This window comes from Bubalus kerabau, chromosome 11, assembly GCF_029407905.1.
Source record: "Bubalus kerabau isolate K-KA32 ecotype Philippines breed swamp buffalo chromosome 11, PCC_UOA_SB_1v2, whole genome shotgun sequence".
Classification (NCBI taxonomy): Eukaryota; Metazoa; Chordata; class Mammalia; order Artiodactyla; family Bovidae; genus Bubalus; species Bubalus kerabau.
In genome coordinates this window covers 100,527,304-100,544,786 of record NC_073634.1, presented here as the reverse complement: position 1 = coordinate 100,544,786, position 17,483 = coordinate 100,527,304, and the positions used below count along the sequence as shown (strand labels likewise).

The following is a 17,483-nucleotide window of genomic DNA, read 5'->3' as shown; positions in this document are numbered from 1 at the left end:
TTTTACTCTTTCAAAGCCATTTATTATTTTGCTTTTATTTGTATAAAATATGCATCATACATTTCTTCCTTATTTCTTTTTCTAACTTTGATCTTCACACCAAGGCAACAAGTATTCAAATTAATTCTGTATACAGATAGGTATAGATAGATAGGTATATAGATAGGTATATATAGATAGGTGTATATAGATAGGTATATATGTAGGTTTTTCTACAGATAGAAAAACAAAGGTTTTTCTGCTCAAACAATTTTTCCAAATCAGATATTAAAATACATCTTCTGAAAATATTTATAGGCACTTAAATTTTCAAGAATTTTTACTGAAATATAGTTTACAATGCTGTGCTAGTTTCAGGTGTCCAACAAAGTGATTCAGTTACACTTACACACACACACACACACACACATTCTTTTTTTACACTCTCTTTCATTATAGGTTAATCTGAGACACTGAGTATTGTTCCCTGCATGTCCTTTCTGATTATCTATTTTATATATAGTGTGCACTCAGTTGTGTCCAACTCTTTGCAGCCACATGGACTGCAGCCCGCCAGGCTCCTCTGTCTATGGAATTTTCCTTAATTTCTCCCCCCGCCCACCCAGATAGCATCCTTTTCTAATGCTCCATGGGATTCATGAAGTATTCATAAAGAATACTTTATTCATCAATCCCCTATTGGTGAATACATGGGTTGTTTCCAACTTGAGCAAACGACTGTGAGCGGTCATCACCACCCCCGCCCCCCGCCCCCGAGCTTCCTGTGGCGGGGCCCAGCCTCCCACACCTGTTCTGACACTTACGGCAAACTCCTCGGGAGTCACTTTCAGGACATCGAAGACAACGGCGTCGTAGCTCTTGCTGGCATAGTCGCAGCTCTGGCCCTCCAGAGAGTCTGAGCTGCTGCTGCCCTGCGGAGGACAGGGAGAGACGGGGCCGCCTGAGCCTCTGGCTGACTCCACCGTCACTGACGCCCACACCTCAAAAGTGAGAGCAGCAGGACCGAACAATGATAAGGGCTTCTGCTGTTCAGTGCTGCACTCTACTCCAGGCACTGTGTTAAGCACTTCATGTGCATAATCTAACGTAATTCTCATAGCAGCTGTCTGATGATGCACTATTATTAGTCCCATTCTACAGATAAGGAAGTAGAGGCCGTGCCACTTGCCCAGCATACCTCAGGCAGGAAAGTGAAGAGCCAGAAGGCAAGCCCAGTTGCGCGTTTCCCTCACTCACTATACCCCAACCGCTTCCGGCTGCCTGTGGGGTGACGGCTGAAAAGATACAGCCACCCTTCATACCTTAGGAGGCCTGAGGAGATCATCTGTTTTGTTACGTGTTTTTAAACATCACCTGGTTTCACCTTTATTTTTTCTACTTGAAGTTCACTGCAGGAAATTATTATACAAAATGTCAAATTGGCTCTCAAGGCTTGTTTCACGTAGGGGCCACTTGGAATTCAAAGCCTATTAGCTGACGAGGTGAGAGGTAACGCTGGCTTTGGAGATGGCGTGAAAGTTATATTTAGTAGAGCCCCTTGTTAAGAAGAACACCGAGAGGCCGGCATGTAAAGGAAAGGTCTTCCGTTAGAGAGCAAGTTAAACTCCCCAGATGTGGCCAGTTTCATGAAACCCAACACTGCGGGGATCCCAGCAGCTTGAACGTACCTTCCTTTCAATTTTATTTAATTTCACCAAATTCTACTTTGGGGAACCAGTCGAGCTTACCACCCCAAAATTGTGCCCTGTTCGTAAATGGTTTTATTCGTTTCAACCCGTGAAGAGGGATTTTGCGGTTTCCATTAACCTCAACATCTTGGACTGAGATTTAGAGAATATGCTTTTATTAATTCCCCTTTATTTCACTCTTTCCAAAATGGCTATATCTGGAAAAACTTTGCAATCTTACTGGAAACTAGAGGGTTTTTAGGCCAGGGAGGGAAACCAATAGTCAACAACTGAAAATGTGAGGTTACAAGGAGGAGCTGAAACTTAAACCTGTAGACTTCAATAGTCCTGTGTCATTTAAAGGCTTACAAACGAGTCTACTATACCAAAATCTCTAAGATGATCTTAGGATGCTCTGAGCTCTGAAATCAGACAGGCCTGCTTAGAATGCCAGCTCCAAGCAAGCTGCAGCCTGACCTCTTCAGTTCACTGTGCCTCAGCGACCATCCGTAAAAGGGCACCATTAGAACCTGCTCCCTGGGCTGTGGCACTTGTATAAAATGCAGCGCACAAAGCAGCCGGCAGGATCCCCTCCCTGGGTGACACTGTTTCAAGGGACCTGGGAGTGGAGGGTGAGGGGATGGCTATTTCGATGGGACATTCTCCCCTAAGAAGAATGTGTGCTGAACTTCTGAAAAGTAATCAAGACTAATCCTGAATGCTTCTGGAATTGGCCGTCTATTTGATCCCTCAGTCTCACGAACTCCGAACTCCGAGCTGGCGGCTACCGATAAACCTGTTTGCACGCCCATGATCCCCTCCCACGGAGTAGCCTGGAGCAGCTGATGCAGCTGACTTTCTTCCAGGGAGTGTCGTGTCATCGTGGTTGGGACCAGCGGCTCCAGAGTCACAGAGGCCTGGCTGTCAATCTCCGCCAGCTGTGTGATCTGAAGTCAGTTCATTCACCACTCCTTGCCTCAGTTTCCTCACCTATTAACTGGGGGTGAAACAACAGCCCGTGCCTGCTGGGGTTATTGTGAGGATTAAATGAGATCATGCCTGTGGAATGCACCAAAAAAGTGCCCGGTATATGAAAGTGAAAGTGAAGTCCCTCAGTCGTGTCCGGCTCTTTGCGACCCCATCGACTATAGCCTATCAGGCTCCTCGGTCCATGGGATTTTCCAGGCAAGAGTGCTGGAGTGGATTGCCATTTCCTTCTCCAGGGGATCTTCCCAACCCAGGAATCGAACCCGGGTCTCCCGCATTGCAGGCAGACGCTTTACCGTCTCACCCACCAGGGAATATAGTAATATAGCCGCCCAGTATATAGTAAGCACTAAATTATGGGTGTGTATCTGCATAAATATGTCACTCAGTCACCAAAATGTATTGAGCACTTCAATAAGATATGTATTCGTTCATAGGTTCATTTGACACATATTATTGAGCACTCACCACTTTCTGGATACACATGTACGTGCATATTCATATAGATATATATGTACACATATACAGCATGTATGTGTGTGGTTACACTTTTATGTGTATGGATTCATATGTATGCTGCTGCTGCTGCTAAGTCACGTCAGTAGTGTCCAACTCTGTGCGACCCCATAGATGGCTCCCCCATCCCTGGGATTCTCCAGGCAAGCACACTGGAGTAGGCTGCCATTTCCTTCTCCAATGCATGAAAGTGAAAATTGAAAGGGAAGTCGCTCAGTCGTGTCCGACTCTTAGCGACCCCATGGACTGCAGCCTACCAGGCTCCTCCATCCATGGGATTTTCCAGGCAAGAGTACTGGAGTGGGGTGCCATTGCCTTCTCCGATTCATATGTATAAACAGAGACTAGAAAAGAAAGAAGTTTTACCCTAGATGGAATGTAAACTGTAAATGGAAATGGAAGTCTGATTCCTCCAGTTACCAGAGTCCATTCCTGGAATTTCAGGTTTTATAACTTTGCTGTAACACCCCATTGCACTTGCCCCAAACACACACACTCATACAAGGGGCCTTATTAATCACAAGCTGCCCCAGATACATTCAGTGGTGGTGGCGGTGGTGGTGGTGATGATGATGCAGTAACTTTATTTAAACCTATATTGGCGCCATCTGGGAATTTTAACAGGTACCCGTAAGTCTGCTTTCAGAACCACAGATCAAACTAAGGAATCTTTTTAAAAGGGTGATAAGCAATGGATTAACCCCTGTGACTTCTAGCTGATTGCACAGGCTCATTTCAAAAGCCCAACTCGACTGGGAGGGCCTACTGAGCGCGGAACTCAGAGTTCCCCTCTTGCCCATTTGTCACAGGAGCCTGGCGTTACACATCTGACACGACGGACTCCCCGAGCCTCAGATGACACCCCGCCCTCTGCCCACCTCCGGTCCATTATGGAACTTGAAAACCAAACTCCCAAACCCCCAGGGCAGGGGCCGGAGCCCAAGCCACTCTCGACCACCAGCCCTTACGGCCGTTTCCTCCTAAGCAAGGTAAACATGAGCACAGGGCCAGCTGGAAACCCTTCTGTCTGACTTCATCCCGGAATGTGCGACTTACTTATAATCAGCCGCGGCTTGGCTTGGGGAAGGTCTGATCCCTTCTTGCCACCAAAATGGAATGTGGCACTTGCTACGACTGGACGGGGCAGGTATTTGCTTTTCTTTGAAGAGAACGACTTCAGAAAACAACCTGATCCTCAAGGCTGACTGCCTCCCAAATCTCACGTCTGGCATGGCCGAGGCCTCAGGAAGGCTAAGAATGGTGGCATTCACGGAGCCCTGCAGCCCCCAGGCCTCGACTCAGGGGGCCTGGGTCAGATGCAAGGGCCCCTCCCCACAGCTCCCTCCCCGCCTGCCCCGTCCTCCCAGCGCCGTACCTGTGGAGTGGCGGAGGTGACCAACACGCTAGCCATCAGACCATTCCTCTTGTACATAGTCTCCAGGCCACAAGGAGCTTCAGGGCAGCCTCTGTCGGTGACATAACCTGTCTGGAGAAGTCCTGCAAGGCAAAGGCGCGCATAAAAACCAGCCTTCAAATCCAACCTAATCCCACCCTGGGAGAGAGCTGTGCTGGACTCGAGCACATGACCCCAGAGGATACCCTCAAAGAAAGGTTACAAGCTATGGTCTTCAAGCTAAATATGGCCCACAAATGTGGTCTGTTAGGCTTGTGCAGGTTTTAGGAATTTTTTGAAATTAATCACCAACACTTAAAATGGAAAGGTTTCACATAGAATTCTGGGTTTCTGACTTTCCTGGTGGCACTGGGTCCACTTTCCTGTGTGATGGCCATCAGCTGGACTGAGCAGCGCTGCTCCTCGTACTGAAGGGCTTCCTAGGGGCGTTCCAGACTGCACTTGGCCTGGGCGGCCACTTGAGAGCCTGCCTGGCCCTCCCAGGTGCCAGAGTTTGTGACCTCTGTTTCAGTCTACCGTCCTCTAAAGGACCAACCCGCCTTACACATCTCAAGGAATTCAACTGATGAAATAACGTGAACTAATCAAGGGATAAAATCTTAATATACTGGAGACTTTATTTTCACACTTATTATTAAATGTTGGACTATATCATGAAAATGTTTTTAAGAAATCATTTTAAGAATACAGATCAGTGTTTCTTACAGGTGAAATGCTAAAATAAACTGCTTATAACAGCTAGGGAATATATTTTTAAGTTTTTTAGAATATTAAAAATTAACAACACAAAAAATATTTAATTTATGAAACAAATATGTTCACATAAATTTGGGAGGGCTTTAGAAAGAATTGATATTTGAGAAAAGATCTGGTTCACTTACATTACGTACGCTGTATTATCCTTTCTCAGCATTAGGTGCCTCGTACTTTAAATCTGTGACAAACCATGACAAATTTTTAAAGGGGAAGCATTATTGTAAAATGGAAGAATTACGTAGTCCTAAAGGCTGTATCACTGTACATTAATTGATAATGTTCTACTTATTTAGACTTTTGAAGAAACAGCCTCTCTTCAATTAAACATTTTTATAATGGAATGGTATAAACTGAAGTGATAAAGACTGTTATTAAAATAAAATGCTTATACAAGAAGACAGGTGACGAAGACAAACTGAATCTACCATGTTCCCTATGTACCAGAGTGTTTCATCAATAACAACATGAATACTGGCTAAGACTTGCAGAAGTCTCACCACGGGCCGTGCGCTTTACCTCCAGTAACTCCTCTAACCCTCATGACATCCTCGGGTGGGTCTTGCTACTACTCCCGTATTCCATGTGGGGAATCTGAAACCCAGAGAGATTAAATAACCTGTGCCCTGACATCCCACCAAACCATCATCATTCAGGACCCAGCTCAAATGTCCAGCATCATTTCCCCTGGTTATCACACCTGAGCCACTCAAACCAGAACCACTGTTCACCTGCCAATAAGCGCATGCCCCTAGTAGGGCATTTATCACATCAGCAAATGTCAGAGCGCTGTAGCCACCACCAGCTTTTTAGCAGGAGAGAGCCCAGGACATAATGGGGGCAGGAAAGGAGAAGGCAAAGGGGCCGCCTGGAAGCCAACTGCAATTATCAGGCAGGCGACAAGGGGCCTCTGCGCTAAAGTGGCAGCAGTGATGTCAAAGACAAGCACACAGGCTGAGAGGCAGTAAGGACAGAAACACAACAGACACTGATGGGGGGAGGAGAGAACCGGCCGAGGATGCAAGACTTCTGGCTCGAGGTACCAGAGGATGCTGTGCGCCTCATCGAGAAAAGGAACAGAGGCGGTGTGGCAGGTTTGTGAGAAAAGATGATGAATCTGATTTAGGACATGCTGAATCTGTGCTGCCCATGAGAAAACCCATTCTGGGGAGCACGGGCAAACCCAGAAGTCTCTGGGAAAGATGGGCTGGGGGTAGATCAGAAAGAAGAAAGTACCAGCCCAATCTGGACTGCCTGTTATCATCCCGGAGCCCTCAGCCCATCACAGAGCCCTGTGCCATCAGGAAACAAGTCAACAATCAAAAAAGGAGGTCAATGCAACCCGGGCTCTGTCCCCATATGTCCCCAAACCACTCCATCTTCTTCTTCAACCATCTCCTCAACCACAGCCAGTGGGCCTCCTCCCTGCCCTCCTTTATCCCAGAACACTCAAAAGAACTAAGCTGAGCTATAAATGACACCTTAGGCTCAACTGGGGAACGCTGAATATGGACATTAGATGACACTGAACTGCTACTCACTTTCTTTGGAGTGATAACAATATGGAGGGTAAGGAGCAGAAGGGCTTTATCCTTAAGTGATGCACCTGACAATTTAGAGGCGAAGTGAATTTGCAACATACTTTCAAATGTATCTGTAAAATACATGTTAATGTTAACAACTGCCATTCACCAACAGTTCTTTGTATCAGTCTCTCAATTTTCCTGAACGCTTGATAATTTTCATACTAAAAAAGAAAGAAGAAAGAAAGAAAAGACTGATCAGGTAAGTTTTTCCTCAAAGTTCAGTTCGGTTCAGTCACTCAGTCATGTCAACTCTGCGACTCCATGGACTGCAGCACGCCAGGCTTCCCTGTCCATCACCAACTCCTGGAGTTTACTCAAATTCATGTCCACTGAGTCAGTGATGCCATCAAACCATCTCATCCTCTGCCGTCCCCTTCTCCTCTAGCCTTCAATCTTTCCCAGCATCAGGGTCTTTTTAAATGAGTCAGTTCTTCACATCAGGTGGCCAAAGTATTAGAGTTTCAGCTTCAGCATCAGTCCTTCCAATGAACACTCAGGACTGATCTCCTTTAGGATGGACTGGTTTGATCTCCTTGCAGTCCAAGGGACTCTCAAGAGTCTTCTCCAACACCACAGTTCAAAAGCATCAATTCTTCAGTGCTCAGTTTTCTTTATAGTCCAACTCTCACATCCATACATGACTACTGGAAAAACCATAGCTTTGACTAGACGGACCTTTGTTGGCCTCAAAGTTAGGGTTAGGCCAATTTCATGCCAAGCCACTGACACCCAGCCCTGAAAACACACAGGGGCTCATCCTCACCAGGGAAGATGGGCACCATCCATTTACCCGTCCATCTATTCATTCACTGAGCTCCTACTCCGTGTGCACCTTGTTCTAGCCAGGAGTTCCTACCATCTTTTGTACCTTGGACCCCTTTGGCCATCTGGTGAAGGCTATGGGCCCCTTCTCACAGAGACATTTTTAAATGAATAAAATAAAATTACACAGGAAACCAATTATACACATGACTATGCATGAAGCAAATTATATTAAAATTCAGTTATTATTTTCAAAGCAATTTATAATGTAGGAATATATATATATTTCTTCAGGTAAGGTTTTATATATATATATATAATTGTATTAAATAGCAAGATCTATTGTGGATCTAATAACAACCATAATTTCAAAGTAGTCACAAGCATAAATATTCTGAGGTGAAAGTGAAGTGAAAGTCGCTCAGTCATGTCTGACTCTTTGTGACCCCATGGACTATATGTCCACGGAATTCTCCAGGCCAGAATACTGGAGTGGGTAGCCTTTCCCTTCTCCAGGGGATCTTCCCAACCCAGGGATCAAACCTGGATGCATTGCAGGCAGATTCTTTACCAGCTGAGCCACAGGGGAAGCCCAAGAATACTAGTGTGGGTAGCCTATCCCTTCTCCAGTGGATCTTCCAATCCAGGAATTGAACCAGGGTCTCCTGCATTGCAGGCAGATTCTTTACCAACTGAGCTATCAGGGAAGCCCAGTTTCCTGAGCTTCTGAGGTGCGTGCCCACAATAACTACGTGGTATGGAAGTAGCTCCCTGGTGGCTCAGAGGTTAAAGCGTCTGCCTGCAATGTGGGAGACCCGGGTTCGATCCCTGGGTCAGGAAGATCCTCTGGAGAAGGAAATGGTAACCCACTCCAGTATTCTTGCCTAGAGAATCCCATGGATGGAGAAGCCTAGTAGGCTACAGTCCACGGGGTCGCAAAGAGTCAGACATGACTGGGCGACTTCACTACACTTCACTTCACTTCACTTCATGGAAGTAGCTATGATTTTACTGGTGACAAAGTCCCAGGTACTATAAATATTACTGTGATTTATTATCTATGTTAATAACTGAGGGAGATGCTAAACTTCAGTTAAAAGTCAGGGAAAATAAAAATGTCATTTTTTCCCATCCAAATTCAAGGAAAGCTGGTCAAGAACCCTGTTCCAGATGCAGGGAACACAAAGTGAACGGGTCTTGCTCCCTGAGAACTCAAATCCCAGCGCAGAAGTCAGAAACCACATGTGGACCTAGAAGGCAACTCAGATCTTGAGGGTCTTCAAGGAATAAAATAGGGTGGAAGATGGTATTTGCCAGGGTGGTCAAGGAAGGACTCTGAAGATGCAGCATTTGAGCTGGAGTCCTAGGAAGGAGTCAGCCATAAAAACCAGTTGGAGTGTTCTTCACAGAGGCCACAGCGAGCGCAAAGCCCATGAGATGCACAGGAGCTCAGCAGGTTTGTGACGGAGAAAGACAGCTGCAGCTGGGGGTCAGTCAGTGGAGGCAGTGGAGAGGCTGGGCCCTGCAGGCCATGGTGGGGGGTTTGGGTTTTACCTGGAGGCCTAGGAATGGTTTCTGAGTAGGCGACTGACAAGATCCGATCTCACTGTTTTGGAAGATCATAGTGGCTACAGTGCAGAAAACTGGCTGGGGAAAAAAAACAACCTGGCTGGGAAGCCAGAAATATGGGCAGTGAAACCCAGCTGGCGTAAGAGATGGGACTGCTCAGACTGCTGGCCCCAGGGAAAAGAGCTGGATCTGGGAGGGGTTCTGGACGTGAGACAGATAAGACCTGCTGATGGACTGCACATGAGGGGAGAGGAAAAGAGAGGAATCAAGGACGAATGACTTCTACCTCTGGAGCCCTTATGAACGGATAGATGGTGGCCCAAGAGCCACCTGGTGCTCAGAAGTCCATCCATTCGTTGGCTCAACACCTCCCCCCCCCACCCCACTGAGACCTGGAGGACCAATTCTGGGGACCAGAGTCGAAGATGGCGCACCCCTGCCCTCCAGGGTCCTGCAGGGTAGTGGGGGGAGAAAACCAGCAGGGAGCTACTCTCAGGATACCTGGTGTAACAGACAGGTTCACCTTGGGGGCTTAAGACACCACTGAGAAGAGCAATTACGCTGGTCTTAAATGGATGAGTGGGCATGTTTTCAGACAAGGGTGGGCTGTGGGCACTCTGAGCATGTGCAGAAGCTCAGAGGTGTGAAACAACACCGAGATGCCAGAGTGCCAGGAGCACAGGGGGCAGGTTCCCCCCACCTCACCTGACTCCAGCCCCTGCCCATCCTAGACTAACCCGGGTGTAATAAGCCAGGCAGTGGTCCCCACGGAGTCAGCTTTAACAGATGGACCCAAGATTACAGCCACAGGAACAGCATCTTGCCTCCTGGTCACTCCCTTGATCCTTCAGTAAACTTGGTGACTCTTTCCCCAAGCCCTGTGCAGGGGAGTCAGACCAGCCCCCAAGGAGCTCACTGCAGTCTGACTGCTGTCATCCTGACAATCTATTAGACATTTACTTTGTTTCAAGCTTTGGCTAAGGATTTAAATGCATTAAAAAAAAATCTTATAGATGAGAAAACGGAGTTTCAGAGAGAGAAACTATGCTGTGACTTGGAGATATGTTCTCACACAGCTGCCTGCCTGCGCCCCCTGCTGGACACGGAGGCAGTCTGGCGTCAAGGAAAGGGCTGCTGCTGCTGCTGCTAAGTCGTGTCCGACTCTGTGCGACCCCATAGATGGCAGCCCACCAGGCTCCCCCATCCCTGGGATTCTCAAGGCAAGAACACTGGAGTGGGTTGCCATTTCCTTCTCCAATGCATGAAAGTGAAAGTGAACTCGCTCAGTCGTGTCCAACTCCTAGCGACCCCATGGACTGCAGCCTACCAGGCTCCTCCGTCCATGGGATTTTCCAGGCAAGAGTACTGGAGTGGGTTGCCATTGCCTTCTCCAAGGGAAGGGCACCACCCTGCTAAGTTTGGCCAGGCTGACCTGTGCCAGACAAACCCAATCTCCCCACCCTCCCTGTACCTCCCTCACCTCTTACACACACACACATACTCACACACGCACGCACACACGCTCGCTCACTAGCTAAGCTCCCTGGAAACAAAGCACTGCAGGCAGGAAACGCGGTTCTCATGATGTAACTTCGCAGGAACGTGGCAGCTGAATCAGAACCACAGAACCGCCCGCATCTCTGGTTTCTGTGTGACAGACTCCGGTCTCGCGTGTGTGGGCTCTCAAAGAGGGAAGGGCAAGTCCCATATGGGAGGTTGGTTTCCTTCCAGGCTTCAACGTCTCAGGTTCAGAAAACCAAGGAAATAACAGGAGACAGTCTGCTGCAGACCACTGGGGAGAAGGCAGAAAAACCACTTTTTCCTGAGCGTGTGGAGGCTGTTTCAAAGAAAATACACACATCCGGGAACACTCGGTAACAAGAGAGTGCTGTCTTCCAACTGTTTCGGACAAGCTCAGAGGCAGACCCTGAGCCCCGTGTCCAAGCCCGCTTCCTCGCGTGGCCGCCCTGCCCTCCTCCGCAGGCTTGGCCACAGCCGCTCCATCTTCTGTGTCTGAACCGAAGATGCAGGGGACGGAAGCAAAGAGGGTTGTGCCCACAGCCAACGGTTCACACCACGTCAGGAGCAACAAGTGCGTGTGCTCTCCCTCTCTCCTCTCTCTGGACGCCTCGGCACCTCCGTTCTGTGTTATCAAGAGGTCTCCCCCGGGGTCACCATCACCCTAGAGCTGGACCACCTGCCAGGAGCCCAGGAGAGGTGCCCCGTGAGGGCTGGCAGCACTATGGCTCCCTTGCCCCGGCCCTCTCCAAGCTGGCCCAGCCTCCTCCTGGCCAGCAGCTTTGTCTGGCGGCTTTCAAAGTGAGGCCCTGGCTACGTGAGCACGTGAGGCTCGAGAGGCCATCCCTCTGGGCCAGGTTCCCATGTCCCGCCTGCACCCCCCACCACCCCTTTCAAGCTACCACCACATGTTCAACATCCCACATCTCCCCTCCTCACTGAGGGCAGAGAGTGGGCTGGGCCAGCCAGATAGCTGAGGAGGCACCGCTGTGTCCCAGGGCCACTGCGGCTGAGCCCCCGGCGGGGAGAGAAAGTGGTCGTGCCGGGCAAGAGGGCTGGGTTCCAGACTGAGAGTCCGCAGACAGACGGAAACGAGAGAAAACTTGTGAAACTGAGCGAACCTGGAGAAAAGGACCAGGCAGGGCGTCCCCCTAGGGAAGGGCAGCCCCTACATATACGGAGCTGACGTGGGGCCACCCCCGCAAAGGAAGACGACAGCACGGACCGAGGGCCCCCACCCCTCACACGCTGTGTGCCAAGACCAGGGAGGCAGAAACCAACCAGGGCCATCCGTCCTCAGAAAGTCCAGCCGAGGAATGCCCACTCCTGGCAGGGAGAAGGGCTTCCAGAATTCTCTACATAAAAATAATACATGTGCATGCTAAAATTATATAAACTGGATAAAAAGGGGTAAAATAAACAAGAAAAGTCCCCTTGACCCCACCCCTAGTTCCTGTCCCCCAGAGTTAACATGTTCACACAGTATGGGGCAGCACGTGTGTACACAGCCACACACGGATAGACACGTGTGTGTGTGTGTGTGTGTGTGTGTACACAGCCTGAGGTTCAACAGCCCCACCTCCAAGAGGCTGACAAGCCACAACCACAGTAGGACCGGCAGGAGCTAAGAACAGGACGGCTACAGAGCAAGCTCTCAGGCGGGAGAAGGAGCAGGTCACCTCTATAGCTTAGAGAATAGATAAACCAGGATCTCCGTTCTCACCCATCACTGACCTTGCGCCCTGGACAAGTTGCTTGACCTGGCCAAGCCTCACTTTCCTCATCTGTGAAATGGGAAGAACCGGGGTGCCGAGGGCACAGACGGTTGAAGGGATGCACAGAACGGTGCACGTGAGAAGCGGCCATGGCACTGCATCTTTAACCACAACTCTTACTGGCGTCAACAGTCCTCAACCGCCACTGTCATTCTCCTGGGGGCAGGGTTGGGCGAGGGCAATAATGCTCTCAGTATGAGACGCGAGAAATCACCCCGAGGGTAAGGCAGTGGGAGGAGTGTGAATGAAAAATATGCAACGGGGGGGAATGATGAAACCTGGAAAAGGCCGCCAGTCGGTTCACAGTGTGGCACCTGAACTAACTCACCAGGTTAACCTGATGCTGTACTGTGGTTACGCGAGTTAACACGGAGATTGGGTGAAGAGTATGTGTAAGTGCTCTGCCCAGTTTTGCAAATCCCTGTGTAGAAAATTACTTCAAAATAAAAAGATAAATTTAAAAAGGGATCCTACACCCTCACCTCCCACCCCATAGGCCACCCCCCAACGCACACACATAAGCTCCACCACCAGGCCTGATGCCAGGGACTTGCCATTGCCCACACAAACCATGATCTGACGGTTGTGCTCTGGGGCCTGGAGGTTTGGGTATTTTACGCCTGTTATGTGCGGGCCAAACACACACCATCTACGGTTGACGGAGGATGGGATGGAGGGCAGTTTCCTGTAAGGAGCAGCAGGACCCTGCCTTCCTCCTAGTCCCTGCCAAGGGCAGAGGAAGCACTGGTGTGGCTGGGGACCGGCCAGGTCACTGACTGGACCCCGTCTGTCGGGAGCATCGCCAGGTGCCGCAGGTGGCACGCCTCTTCAGGGCTCCCTCCTCTCACTGCTGCTCTGGGATCCACGGGTGGATGGGGCTCCGCTTGGGCTCAGCCGGCTCTGACTCCCACCTGTAAGGCCCTGCGCACTGCAGCGCCAGAGGAAGGCGAGAGTCCACGGCATGGAGCGAGTGCAGGAGCGTGGGAGGGGCCCCAAGCAACTGGGAGCCCATCGCTTGCTTCAACCGGCATTGACCAGAGAGCCCTGCAGTGGGCACCAGGCACAGGTCGGTTCACAGAGAGGGTCTTTTGTCCTCTGCTGCTGTTTCCCCTCTGACCAGGTGCCTCAGAAGCTCAAGGTGAGGAGGTTGGTGGGACAGGACACCCACACCCTTGGTCCTTCCTGAAAAATACCACTGAGTCCTGACCGTCATGGACAGCCTGGTGCTTCCCACCAGATTAGAAAGGACACTGTCTCCGGAGAGTAAGCCAGGGCAGGCAAGACAGGGCTGGAGAAGAGGGGCGGGCATAGCAGTGGCGGCGGGACGAAGCCTACAAGGAACAGAGGGCTCATCCCTCCGCGCGATGTGAGCTGGGGCTTCAGGGAAACACCCCCTGAGTTTTAAGTCATCTTCCAGGGCCTTCCACATTCTGTGGAGAACACTGAAGGGCAAAGGCAGGTGGGAGGGGGAGTGCTAAAGGGCATGGAGAAAATGACACCTTCACATCAAACTATATGGGTTCAAGACAATGAACGAGGTTCACACACTTGTGGACTTCCCTTCTCCTAATCTTGCCAAAATGAGAAAACAAGAAACAATGTGAAATCTGTTGTATTAATAATATTGAAATACAGAGAATGATGACAATGACAAACCAGAAATTAAAAGTGCCTAGAAAGTTTGAAGCAAATGGAATCAGATCCAAGAGAAAGCTATGAACATTAGACACATGGCCACAAAACGAACTGTCTCCTCTATCCAAACGATAACTGGCTAGAAAAATGTAATGGCACAAGGGTCTACTAAGAAAGAAAATACATAGAAATAAACTGTAAAAGGAAGGTACAAAAAGCATTTGAAGCAAATTATGAAACTTTACTATTAGACAAAAAAAAAAAAGACTTAAATCAAAGGAGAGACATTTCACTCCTTCCGAATAAGGAGAAGATATTATAAAGACATCAATTCTCCCCAGTTGATTTATAAATAAAATGAAAGTTCATTCTAAATCCTAAGGGGACTCATTCTGGAATTCAACAAGTTGATTTAAAACTTCATCTGGATAATAACTAAAAGCAGCCAAGAAGTTTTCAAAAAAAGTAAAAATTATAATGAAAAGGGACCTGTCCTTCCAGGAAGCCACACTGATGATAAATGGTCAGCAGGACAGAACTTAGTCCAGAAAATAGGATCAATTATACATGAGAATTACTATCTGGTCAAGATGGCATTTCAAACAGTGGGGAAGAATGGATTATTCAATAAATGTTGATGAGGCAATTTGCTATTCACTTGAGAGGGAATTTGTTTAAAATTTTATCAAGGTCATTTATAAGGATGTGTGTGTGTGCGCTCAGTCGTTTCTGACTCTTTGTCACCCCCAAGGACTGTAGCCCGCCTCTGTCCATGGAATTTTTCAGGCAGGAATACTGGAGGGGGTTGTCATTTCCTCCTCCAGGGGATCTTTCCGATCCAGGGATTGAACCCACGTCTCCTACATTGCCAAGAGGATTCCTGCTCCTGGCATCTGCTGTTGCTCTTGTTCAGTCACTCACTCTTGGTGGCCCTTGGGACTGCAGTACCCCAGGGTCCCTGAGAAGCCCATATAGTTTGGATAAAGATTAACTGCCAGAAAAATACCAAAGGAAACACAAATCATTATGCTTTTTTATTAGTATTATTATCCTGGGGTGAAGAAGTCCTCTCTAGGGTGATAAAAAGTTAGAAAATAAAGGAATTTATTGGCAGATTTAACTATGTTTAAAATTGAAACATTTGTATAGGAAAAGACATCAAGAAAGAGATGAAAGTCAGTCAGTAAATGGGATATGGTTCCGAAATGCTGCATGAAATGATGAAGTCCTGTTAATACAGAAAGAAGCCACCCATGGGATTTCCCTGGAGGTCCAGTGGTTAAGACTTTGCCTTCCAATGCAGAGACTTTGCCCCCAACTCTTTGCCTTCCAGTGTTAAGACTTTGCCCCCAACTCTTCGCCTTCCAATGTTAAGACTTTGCCCCCAACTCTTCCTGATTGGGGAGTTAAGATCCCACGTGATTCTCAGTCAAAAAACTAAAACAAAAAACGGAAGCAATAACTGTAACAAATTCAATAAAAAATTTTAAAAATGTGCCACATTAAAAAAAAGAAATCTTTAAAACAGAAAGAAGCCCTGCAGAGCTCTGGCTCACGCTCTGCAGAGCGGCCTTGGGCAAGTAGAGCAGTATTTACAGACACAGAAAGATGCCCGCAGATTCAGGACATATTCACTCTTACTCATTTGTTCATTCAGCAAGTATTTGGTAGACAGTCTAGTATGTGTCAGGTACTATTCTAGGTACTGGGCATAAAGCAGTAAAAAACAGACAGAAATCCCCTGGGACATTCTAGTGGGGGGAACCAACAATAAATAAAGCATTCGGTAAAACATATGGCACATAAGCTAGTGATAAAAGAGAGAGAAGTATAGCAAGGAGCAGGTACAGACACAGTGGGGAAGGGGTGGGTTTACAATTTTAAATGGGGGCAGTGGTCTGAGAAGGGATTACTGAGAAAATGACATCTGGACATGTTTTGAAATACTTACATCTACATCTGAACACTCATACGAAAGTACAGAAGGTTATGTACTCAAGTCGCTGGCGTCCCTGGTGGCTCAGTGGTAAAGAATCTGCCTGCAATGCAGGAGACGCAGGTCCGATCCCTGGGTCAGGAAGATCCCCTGGAGAAGGAAATGGCAACCTACTCCAGTATTCTTGCCTGGGAAATCCCAGGGTCAGAGGAGCCTGGTGGGCTACGGTCCATGCGGTTCCAAAGAGTCAGACACGACTAAGCACCGAACAACAAAGCACACACTCGTGCGCTCGCGTCTTAACGTCAGTGCTCACAGGCGTCACGTATGGCATTGCTACTTTCTGCTTTCTGTACACTCCAGTACCGCCCAACTTCTTCTAAAATAAGTAGGCGACGCATGTGTGAGTAACACAGCATCTGGAGGGAAAATTGAAAGCGCACCTCCACAGACAAGCACCTCGGGGATGCGCTACTGACAGGGATCAGACGTGGGAGGCTGGAGTCCAATGTCTGGTGCTCTGGTGCCACCTGGTGGTCATCTCCTAACTGAGCGATCTCATTTCCAACTACCTCGAGGTTTAAGAGGCAAGATGCATAATAGCCGTGTAAAATCCCACCTGCCCTGTGGACAGGAACTGGAAAGGAAATGGGCAACAGAAGGAGTTTTGCTGGGGTGTCAGGGTCATGGTGGGATTTATGTAGCTTGGGATTTTCAATCACAGTTCTATGACGGTGTTTCATTCCTTTCTGTTGACTGCAACGGAGCCTTTCTACGGGGCAGCAGAACATTCACTCGAGGGACAGGAACGGAGAGGCGAGGTAAGCAACGCAGAGCTATAACCCAGGCCATCTGCACATATGTCCCCAAGAAGGCTGGGGGTTCATAAAGTAGAGGGACAGGGCCTCAGGTCACACTGAGCTTGGAGGCAGAGGGGTCTTCCCCATGGGACCACCTGGGGGACAAGGTCTCAGGAGTCTGGCTGGGAGGGGAAGCCACATCCAGATACTCAGATGATTAACCACTAACTGATCATGTGCACAGACCACCAAACTAGTGCCTCCTCACTGAAGCCCCAGGGAAACTAAGGTGCATCCCACAGGTGGGAGGAAGTGACAATCTCCCCATCTCGACAAGGGTGCTGCCTGGAATGGGTTTCCTGGGCTTCCCCCACCCCACCCCCAGGCCCCTCCCCCAGGCCGCTCCGTGAGCCCTCTGCTCAACCAGCTGTGGCACTCGTCACTCTGGCAAGGACATCTTCTCTCCGGGTTATCTCCCTGCTTGACCATGAGCCCTGGAAGGTGAGAGTCACATCCACTCGTTCACCCTCAGAGAGTCCTGGGTTTGAATCCTATGTGATGGCAA

At 48.7% G+C, this 17,483-nt stretch overlaps 1 protein-coding gene across 3 annotated transcripts in view; it reads right to left on the bottom strand.

Moving 5' to 3' along the window:
* Positions 1-17,483, bottom strand: part of RALGPS1 (Ral GEF with PH domain and SH3 binding motif 1) — a 295,892-nt gene that overhangs the window by 256,354 nt on the left and 22,055 nt on the right. For 2 of the 3 annotated variants that reach the window (XM_055541187.1, XM_055541185.1), the window contains exons 3-4: positions 4,546-4,667; positions 804-911 (exon numbers count right to left, since the gene is read on the bottom strand). In XM_055541187.1, the coding sequence (XP_055397162.1) occupies positions 804-911; positions 4,546-4,602 (165 nt within the window). In that variant the 5' untranslated portion in view covers positions 4,603-4,667. Of the gene's footprint in view, positions 1-803; positions 912-4,545; positions 4,668-5,465; positions 5,603-17,483 lie in introns of those variants that run through there. The other variant, XM_055541186.1, reaches the window with a different exon arrangement.